The sequence below is a fragment of the Enhydra lutris genome, unplaced genomic scaffold (assembly GCF_002288905.1).
Source record: "Enhydra lutris kenyoni isolate GAN:26980312 unplaced genomic scaffold, ASM228890v2 scaffoldscaffold68, whole genome shotgun sequence".
Lineage (NCBI taxonomy): Eukaryota > Metazoa > Chordata > Mammalia > Carnivora > Mustelidae > Enhydra > Enhydra lutris.
This window is the reverse complement of record NW_019154152.1, coordinates 12282527-12292174: the sequence shown is the minus strand read 5'-3', so window position 1 is coordinate 12292174 and position 9648 is coordinate 12282527. Positions and strand designations below refer to the sequence as shown.

General features: G+C 60.0%; 1 protein-coding gene across 1 annotated transcript in view; it reads right to left on the bottom strand.

Annotated features, from left to right (window-relative positions):
• Positions 1-588: 588 nt before the first annotated feature.
• The window catches only part of LOC111159621 (Rho guanine nucleotide exchange factor 17), a 54495-nt gene continuing 45435 nt past the window's right edge, over positions 589-9648 (bottom strand). The window contains exons 10-21 of the mRNA XM_022522158.1: positions 8019-8137; positions 7485-7698; positions 6899-6972; positions 6106-6305; positions 5643-5941; positions 4901-5150; positions 4548-4634; positions 4178-4245; positions 3801-3949; positions 3182-3356; positions 2796-3065; positions 589-2255 (exon numbers count right to left, since the gene is read on the bottom strand). Of these exons, the coding sequence (XP_022377866.1) occupies positions 2059-2255; positions 2796-3065; positions 3182-3356; positions 3801-3949; positions 4178-4245; positions 4548-4634; positions 4901-5150; positions 5643-5941; positions 6106-6305; positions 6899-6972; positions 7485-7698; positions 8019-8137 (2102 nt within the window). The 3' untranslated portion in view covers positions 589-2058. The remainder of the gene's footprint in view (positions 2256-2795; positions 3066-3181; positions 3357-3800; positions 3950-4177; positions 4246-4547; positions 4635-4900; positions 5151-5642; positions 5942-6105; positions 6306-6898; positions 6973-7484; positions 7699-8018; positions 8138-9648) is intronic.

Genomic DNA, 9648 nt, shown 5'->3' with positions numbered 1-9648 from the left:
GTCGCCATCTTGAGCTCCGCAGGGGTACCCCGTGGGGAGGGGATCTGCCCTCCAGGACTGGCCGGCCCCATGGGTTGGCCTTTGTGTTCTTCTGTCTGATTTAATGACGCACCACTTTGGACCAGAAATCAGACAGACTTGGATTCCACCCTTGCTCTAAAGCGTTAGGTCACTTTGGCTTCTGTCAGATTCCCCAGCTTCACACGAGGCTTTGCTGCAGAACACCGTTTCCTGCTGGAGCCGTCTGGTCTTCTGGTCGCCTTGTTTGTCACATGCTGCCTGTCAGCTTCGGACTCCCAAGCCCCATCCCAGGCCCAGCGACTGAGAAGCTGTGGGGAGCCTGGGAATGTATACTTATATGGACATATAATTATGGATCATACTTTATATTCGCACATGTAATCTGTAAGGGGTTTTAACATGTCGCCCTGGTCACAAAGATGTGAATGGGCATGAGACCTTGTTTTCCTGACGAGAGAGAGCGATAGCCCAGACAGGGACAGCGACCTGCCTGGTCTATCATGGGGAGTGGTGGCTTTGCCTTCCCAGCACCTTCTTGGTCTCTGAGCCCTCCCTTTTGCTCAAGTGAGTGGTGTTGGGAGGCCTGTCTGCTGGGGAGCCCTGAGGCTGGTGGCTGGAGGCCCCCGTGCCACCAATGGGGAGTGGTCATTTGGTGTTTCTATTTATTGACTCTTTAAAATTCATCATCCAAGGAAAGTTAATACATGACTGTTTGGTAGCAAGAGAAACATAATCTAAGACCACAATGACCCACGCACCCCAAACAAAAACAGAACCAAACAAACCCCATCTGAAACCAGACCTTTGGAGCTGCAGCTGAAGAAGCAAGGGGGCTGGGGGTCAGACTGGCTCCTGCCATCCAAGGATCAGGGAAGAGGCTGCCTGTAAGTGGTTCCCAGTTGAAGAGGCCATATCCAGCCCCTGGGCTTTGGGAATTCTTCCTGGAGGGGCTGCCCTGGCAGGAAGGGTGTGAAAAGAGGGTCTCAATGGTCCGAGTGAGGGGGGCTCCCAGGCCCACCCTGCCAAGGTGACCATACGTGCCAGTGCATGAGACACAGGAGCTGGGGGGGCAGCTTGGAGGAGAACAAGGGCCCTTTCCTCTTCCCTGCTCAGGCCAGGAAAGAGCCCTGTCCAAGTCCCTATCAGTGTTAACAAATCTGGAAACAACTAAAGGCACTGCCAACAAGTTAGGAAATGCCAAGGCCTGGGGAGGCCCCCACACGGGAGTCACTGCCCCCTGCAGCCATCACCTTGTTCTAGATGACTGAGGGTGCTTGGTCCTTGGCTCTGGATACTGGAGGGCAGCCCAATCACGACAAGGCCATGGAAAGTGTATGTTAAGAGGCAATATTCTAGTGCCCTGAACATGCAGTGTGTGTGTGTGTGTGTGTGTGTGTGTGTGTGCGTGCGCGCACACGTGCGTGCACACACCCATGTGTCTATGCACATGTGTGCGCAAGTATGTAATGAGGGGGGATTGGTCCTTCCAGGAAGGCTCGCTTAGGGCCCCAGGGTGGCCCCCAGAGCAGGAATAGGGTCTTTCCCCTTCTGTGACTTCCTCAAATCACCCCTGCCCAGGTCATTGCATAAATAAGTGCTTGGGAAGGTACGCATCTAGAAAGAAACATAAATACTGTACATGGGAAAGGCTTCTGTCCCTAGCCCTCCCACTGCCCCCCGAAAACCCTCCAAATATTGCACATGGCCCTCCCCAGCCCCAGGGGGTCCAGGCCCGGCCGTGTCTTTGGTAGAAGCTCCAGGGACAGTGGTCCTGGGCAGCCCACATGCCCCCCTGCCCCACCCCTGTCATGACTGGGGGCACCGAAGCAGCCAGAGGGTCGGCAAAGGCCTTGGCCTACTGGCCAGCAGGTGTTCCATCAGGAATACTTCCTCGGGGCTGGGAGGGAGCCCGCGCAGGCACAGGTGTGCCCCTGGTGGGACTTTCCTGGTCAGAGACCGCTAGCAAGTGTGGGCTGGGAAGAGGCAAGCGGGCCGAGGGCAGCTGGGCAGGCAAGTCCTGGGCCACAGTGGACAGGGTCACACCCTCCACAGGAGGAGGTGGTTTGTGCTGTCGTCTCGGCCCACCGTCTCGCTGCTGCCACCACCCCCGCTGCTCAGTCGGAAGTCCTCATAGCCGTCCCCACCACTGATAACGAGCATTTTAGGTCTGGCCGAGGCAGGTCCTCGGTGCCGAGGGGAGTCCCGGTGCTCCAGGGATGGCAGCTTCTCAGGGCCTGGAGGATGGAGAGAGAGACAGTCTGTTAGCAGGGGTGGGACTGGTGGCTGTGCTGTCCCCTAAGGGCCTGCCTCACCCCAGAAGATAGGAAGAAAGACAGGCATAGTTTCTGTGGGGGAATCCTATTTCCTGTTAGCCAAGAACATCTTTGGAAAGAAATATCCACTTCCTGGCAGTCACACAACTTCTTACCTCTTATCTGTGTGTCCTAGTCAAGAGTGACATAAGCTCTTGGCATCCCCCCTCCCCCATTACACATGTACTGTCCTCCTCAAACTGCTTCCTACTTTCCCAGCCAGGGAGCTGAGGTCTTCTCCCGCCCAAAGCTTCCCGGCTTCTCGGTTCCCACAGGCACCTCCTCGTGGGAATACGGTTTCCTGCCCGGTCAAGGCAAGCCTTGGCTCACCGTGGCGCTCCTTGACAGAAGTCATCTCCTAACACGCTTCTCTTGCTAACCCTCCCAGTCCACGTCTGTCCCGCCTGCCATTCTGTGTTCTAGATCCGGACCCCCTGGGCCAGAGGAGGGGGCAAAACCCACCCGTGTCTGGGGGAGGTGGTGGGGTCGGGCAGAGCAGGCTGAAGCCATCTGGCAGCTGGACGGCAGCCAAGAAGCGGACGTGGCCGGTGTGCCCCTGGCCTAGGCCGGTGGGGCTGAGGGGCGCTCGCGGGCAGCTGACGGCACTGGGTGAGGTGGGCATGGTGAGCACGACGCCGGCGCTGGTGCCCACCCACAGCAGCTCCTCGCACACCAGCAGCGCCGTGATCCTCAGGCAGGCAGCCTTGTGCTGCCGGATGATGGCGTCCGAGCCTAGGGGGCGAGACGGACCGGAGCTGGGGCTGCCTCCCGGCCCCCGGCTCAGCCTCCTCGATATGGGGGCAGAAGGGCTCCAGGGGGAAGGGGCAGGGGTGGACAGAGGTCAGTACCTGCCAGCATCCTGTGCACGGGGGGTGTGACGTCTACCTCTGCCAGCTGCTCAAAGGTGTCCGGGTGGTAGAGACACACGTGGGCACTGCCTTTCAACGTCACCCACACCCCCAGACTGGAATCCACCATGCAGGCCACGCTGCGGCTGGAATCCTGGCCCACGTGGAACGTGTGCTGGCCGGAGCGGTGGGAGGGGCAGGGAGAGAGAGCACGTGGGCGACTGGCAGGCCTCTGCCCTCCCCGGCCCCTCCCTGCCTCATGCTCCACCAGCACCCGCCTCACCCCTACAGCTCACACCAGACCTCTCCAGAAAGCCCCCCAACTGACGGCAGAGGTGGCCTTGCTCCTTGGTCTAGATGACCAACCTGTCGAAGCCTAGTTTCAGTGAAGCCCCCCATTAAGCCTCAGAAATTAAAAATGGAGCTGGCTTTTCCCCTGCAGCTCAGTGATTCTGTGATCAAAGGATATTAGAGCTCAGAGGGTTTTTGGATCAATCACGGGCCTCTCTCTGGACAGATGGATGCTTTCTTATGGCCCCCATGGTCTCAGCTCCCTCTCTCACGGGCCAGGCTTATCCCAAATCACCAATTCTGTCCCCGCACCCACCCCCACCGGTACCTCCAGCTGCAGTGTGTCAGGGCTCAGGACAAGGACCCGGTTCTGGCAGCCACACCACAGCCGCCCACCCACGGACACCATCTTGGTGATGGGGCTCCCCTGAGAACCCAGGGTCACTGACTTGAAGTTCTGGGGGTCCCAGAAATGGCCTGGAGTGGGAGCAGGATAAAGAAAACAGCAAATTCAGTCTGGTATTGCCCTGGAGCCTCACCCCCACAAATGTAATTATAGGTGCTAAACTCCCCATTTGTACACAAGGACACCGAGGCCCAGAGAGGGCCTGAGAGGTGCCCAGAGCTACGTCTCCAGACTCACGGGCCTCAGGGAGAGGGCCTGCACCAGTCACGCCGGCGGGGCGGGGTGCGGAGGGCACTCACCTGCTTCTCGTTGGTAGACCACAAGTTCTCCATTGGCCAGAGACACAAACACCTGGTTATTCAGATACCTGGGCAGGGCAAAGGCGAAGGAGTCAGGGGTTTCAGGAGGCCAGAGGAGGTCACCTGGGGCCAAGGGACTCCCAGACAGAATGGCTACAATGCCCAAGAGACTGACACTCCAGGCAGGGAGCCCAAGGCCAGAAAGGGGTAGTAACTCGCCCACCGTCACACACTGTAGGAGAGGCCCAGCTGGCCTAGGGCAAGCCTCCACAGAAAGAAGGGGCTGGTAGAACGGGGAGAGCTGGGTGAACAGAAGGAGGCCTGCATGGGTAGGAGGGTCTGGACCAGGAGGACTGGCCAAGGGCCTTACAATATGCAGGTCACAGAGGCCGCGTGCTGGAGCTTCATGCTGTTCCTGCGGTCACGGATGCTGTCGGAGGACTGGTACACGTGGACGCTGTGGATCAGGGCATGCACCTGTGACCAAGGCTTGCCCCCGAAGTTCGCCCTCCACCTCGGTCCCACAACCATCTCCCCGCCGCCAGGGGCCAAGGTACTGAGATCCCAAAGCCTCCCTGTAGGCTTCAGACCCCGCGGGAGCCCCGGCTGGTCGTACTCCTGAGGTTGGACCCCAAGCCCTCCCGCTTCTGTTTCAGGATACCACGTGGTTTCCCAAGCACAGAGCTCGGGGTTCTGTGGCCCTGGCTCCTGTCCTGCCCCTACCAGCCATCCTCAGTGCCCAGCCACACAGAGCTCTGGTAGGCCTCGGGGTCAACGTTCAGCAGGTCCTCAAGGCTGCCCCGGGTGAAGGAGCCACGGCTAGAGCGGCGAAGGGCTCTCCCATCCATGGGGCTGGTGCTGCAGGGACCGCCAGGCCCGAAGGAGCCAGACAGGGGCAAGAAGCCAGGGTCCTGCTCCTCCTCTGAGCTGGTCGTCTCTGCCGTGGCCTCCTTGGAGCTCGGAGTCTCCTCATCTGAGGGAGACAAAGGTGTCTACCTCCATTCCCCTCTGCTGGGCCCAAGACCTGTCACCTTTCCAGACCCCCATCTCCCCTCCGTGCGTCCCTCCCAGCCAAGTCCCTCCTGAGGGCCTCCCACCCGTTCCCCCCTTCCCCGAGGCATCTGCCCCTCTCAGGCCTAGTTATTCTGCTGGCTACACACACCAATCCACCATCATGCTGTGGACAGGCAGATCAACCACTCCAGCCCCTACTCCATCTCCCCTACTTGACAGGGTGTTCTGGGGTCTTTGGGATCTGGCCTGACTGGCCCGCTGCCCTCTGGGTCCTTGCTGTCACAGTCCCCCTTCCCCACCTTGCCAGCTCCCCCAGCTCTGTGTGCTAACATCCTGAGACTCGATGCCATGCCTTCGGTGACGCTGGTCCCTCCTCACCCATCAGTACCTGCTGGGTGCCCCCTCCTCAGGGCAGTCCACCCTGACTGACAGCCCCAAGCCAGGCACTTACTGCCAAAGCTAGAGGAGATGGTGGACCGGCTGGCTTGGCTCTGCAGGGTTCCCGAGGGGCTGGGTGAAGACTCATCATCGGAGTCGCTGTCAAAGGGCACCAATTCCGGGCGGGGATCTCCTTCGGCGGGGCCTGGGGCCATCTCCAGCCCCGAGCCTGCGATGGAGATATGGAGGCAGGGCTGGGGCCCCGGCTCTGCCAGCGTTGCTGCTTCTTCATCCACAGCCTCAACGTCCAGTTCTGGACCAGGGGTCTCCAGGGCCGTCTCTGGGGGATTCCTCAGCGAGGCAGGCCGCTCCCTGTGAGATACAGGAGTGGGGATGAAAGCTGCCAGGAGCCGGGGCTCTGTCCCACTGCTTGGCCGCCAGCACCCAAGGCCCCGCCCCGTCCACCAGCCTTGCCCACAGCTGCGGAGGGGTTGGGAGCCAGATGTGTCTCGCTGCTCCGCTGTCGCCGGCCTCACCTGTGGCCGCGGCGCTGAAGGCCAGGCACGGCCCCGATGCAGAGGATGCGGGCGGAGCAGACGGCGATGCAGGCCTCCACGTCGGGCTCAGCGCGCAGGCTCAGCAGGCACACCTGGCCCACGTAGCCGTCACTGTTGCACACCCACACCTCAGGCATGGGCTCAGGGCAGCTGCTCTGGGTCGGGGCTGCACACGAGAACTGCAGACGGCACCAACAGACAGGGGAAGGTGAATGTGGGAAGGGCTGCCAGCTCCCCACCGCTCTCCCGCCGGCTGGCGGAACGGAGGGGGTTGGGCCTGCAGTGCGGGGGACATGAACTCCCAGGACATCCCTCTGTACACTCGTGTACACACACACACACACACACACACACACACACATGCACAGCGCATGGGCCACTCTGTGAGCCAGAGGCACATATGCCCACATGATGTCGGTCTCGTCCCTTCATATATGTATGTGTACACAGACAGCCACACACGTGGAAGCCCTAAACACGATCCCAAATGTATGAGGTAACAAGTGTGAAAAGTGGTAACCGCTGTCCAGATGTAGTCAGACTTAGGCGCGTGACTTAGACACCTCATGCCCACCAGACAGCCTTCGCTCACGTGCACACACAGATGTGTGTGGCCACACCCATGTGTACACGACCCACGTAGTAGCCACATGCGTGTGCAGAGTAGTACACTCTGTAGCAGACACAGGGGGCGGCTATCATGTTCGAGACAGGCACCTAGTGGACCCCCAACAAAACCATGCGTACCCGCGGGGCCGGGGCCCCCACACACCTGCATGCCACTGCGGGTCTTCATGATGGGGATGGCCTTCAGGAACTCGGGGTCTAGACAGCTTTTGCTGGAGGCTGTAGTGGAGATGGACAAACACTGCTCAGCTTCCACCTTGCCCTCGACCATTTCCCTTCCCGCCCTGCTCATTAGGGTCTCTCAGGGGAAAGCGAGAGGGTTGTGGGTTATGCCCTGCTTGTCCCTGGCCTCAATTTTCCCACCTGTACAATGTGGGAGGCAGACCCAGAAGTCTCAAAGATCCTCTAAGCCACAGACTCTAACAGCTTTCCCTGCTCCAGGCCTGCTCAGAGTGTACGGAGGGCGCACAGGGAGGAGGGTCCTGCCTCCTCTCCACAGCAGTGCCCCTGTCCTAAGTTCACCCTTTCCATCCACTGAATCCCCTCCCTGCCCAGGGAAGCAAGTTCTGTTTCTCCTCGGGAGTCTCAGGCCACCCTCCCCCTGAGCAGGAACTGAAGCACAGGACACAGGGGTCTCCGGATTTCTGGTTCCTGATCTCCCACACCATGGCATGGTGCCGCCCACTGCCTGGAAGTGCTGGAAGGAGGACATCGGCATGGGCCTGGCTTACCCAGCTTCCTCTTGGCCTCATCAAAGGCCTGTTCAAAGCCAAGGCGGGCGTCAGGATGAGGGAACTCAAAGATGAAGGAGTCTGTGCCCTCGGGCCTCGTGCTGCACAGCTCCAGCTTGGTAGGTGGGAAGGAAAGCGCGTAGCACAGCGCCTGCTTCTCTGACAGGTCCCGGTGCATGGCAGCTGAGAGGTCCCGCAGTGCTTCGTCCAGGCTCTGCCGGAAGGAGGACCCAGCCTTAGGCCCTGACATCTCCCCACAGCCTGCTCCTGCCCTGAGAACTAAGTGGGGACCTGACCCCCACCCCAGACATGATGGGCCCTCACTCCTCCCTCAGCTGGGGACAGAGCTGTGTCTCCACCCTCAGGCCTGGAACACATCACTTCCCTCAGTTGCTATGAGGCTGAACTTTCCCCTTACAATAAGTGACAGAGCTGAGTGACCTCTTCCTCAGGCAATGAAGAGGCTGTTTTCTCTCCCTCAGATAGGGTCTGGGAACCCCCATCACCCCACTCCCCCTGCCTCAGGGGGCAGACCTGGTGGGGGAAACCAAGGCTCTCCGAGAGCTTGCTCATCTGGCCCAGGGTGGTCAGGTCCTCGTCCAGGCGGCTGATAGCCTTCTGGATGTTCTCCCGATTGGTGGCTTGGGATGCCCCTGGTAGAGACAGAGGAAGGCCATGGACAGATACAGAAGCAGACAAGGTCAGGCTTGGACAGACAGTCTGCCCTTTCCTCACAGTCTGCAGTCAAGCATGGGGAGTGGCCTGACAAGCTGAGAGCTGGTCAACCCCAAGACCCAAGGAACAGAGTGACAGCCAGGTGGCTCGCAGAGAAACACCAGGCATGGCAACAGGGGACTGGGCCTGATTCAGAGCCACCTGGCCCAGGGTGCTGGTCCCTTGGAGAGCCCCCAGATGGGCACACAGAATAGGCGGCGGACAGCCCTGTGGCTTCAGCAGCCTCCCACTGACACCGGAAGCCGCGGGGGTGCGGCCCCCACAAGGGAGTCGGCCAGGCAGCCAGAGCCTCGGGCAGTCAAATCTGCTGACCAAGAGACTCCGTTCCCTGACAGAGGAGGGGAAAATGAGCTGATGCTCTGGATTTCTCTAGTCCTACCCTACCTGACCACAGCCAAGTAGCTGGACCCACAGGCCAGCTCAGCATCCCCACACCCAACACTGCCTGGCCAGGGGTGTCCACCCTAGACCAGGAACCCACCAACAGGCAGAGTAGACAGCGGTGGAATGTACTAGAAAAGCTAAGGCTTGGGTTTTCTCTTACTCCTTCTGAAGGATGCCATTCCCCCCACCCCACCCCAACAATGCTCACTGCCTGGGCAGCCCTGGTTTCTTCTGTATAGGACCTTGCCCCACTCTGACCAACTCGATGGGACCAGGAGCAGACACCTGACCTAAAGGTAGTCACTTTATCAACTGGCCTGTGTTCAGTGAGAAGAGACAAACCGGACCAACCATCAGCTTGTATTCCTCCACAGTGGCCCACGTGAGGCCAGCCTGGGTTTGCCCTGGGGGCCACCACAGTTAAGCCTAGGGACAGAGTCTGGACCCGAACTGCCTGCCAGCCCAGAGGCACCCACACCACCATCCCAGACCAACCCGCCCACTCAGAAAGGTAAACTTCGGATCCTGGAGCAGCTAGGGAGAAAGGCCATGATGCCGAGCAGGCCATGAGGGAGCACAGGAGGTGGAAGGAAAGAGGAAGCAGAGAAAGCTAAGGGCAGTGAGAACAGGCAGGAGGAGCAAGTCTCTGAAACCACCTCAGCCCCAAACAACACAGATTTTTCCAACCAGCCTTCTGCTTGCACTGACTTAAGTGAGTCTCTGCTCCCGATGAACTAAACTGCTGGACCAGAGCAGTGCATCGTCGTCTAATAGGATGCTGGTGCCGTGGTCAGTGGCTGGTGGCAGGTGTGTCTGTGCCCCCGCACCACCCCAGCCTAGGCGAGGTCCCTGCCCTGTCAGAAGGTGGTCTGTGTGCACAGGTCCTGGTGTGGCTCTGTGGTGGGCACACCGATCCTGCAGCCCCCCCCATACTGGCTGGGAAAGTGAGGCCCCCCCCAACAGAAAAGCAGACAGATCCAGGCAGCCAGCCCAGTCACAGGGCAAGCCCTCCAGGAGGGCTTCTGAGAGGAGGGCCCGGACACCC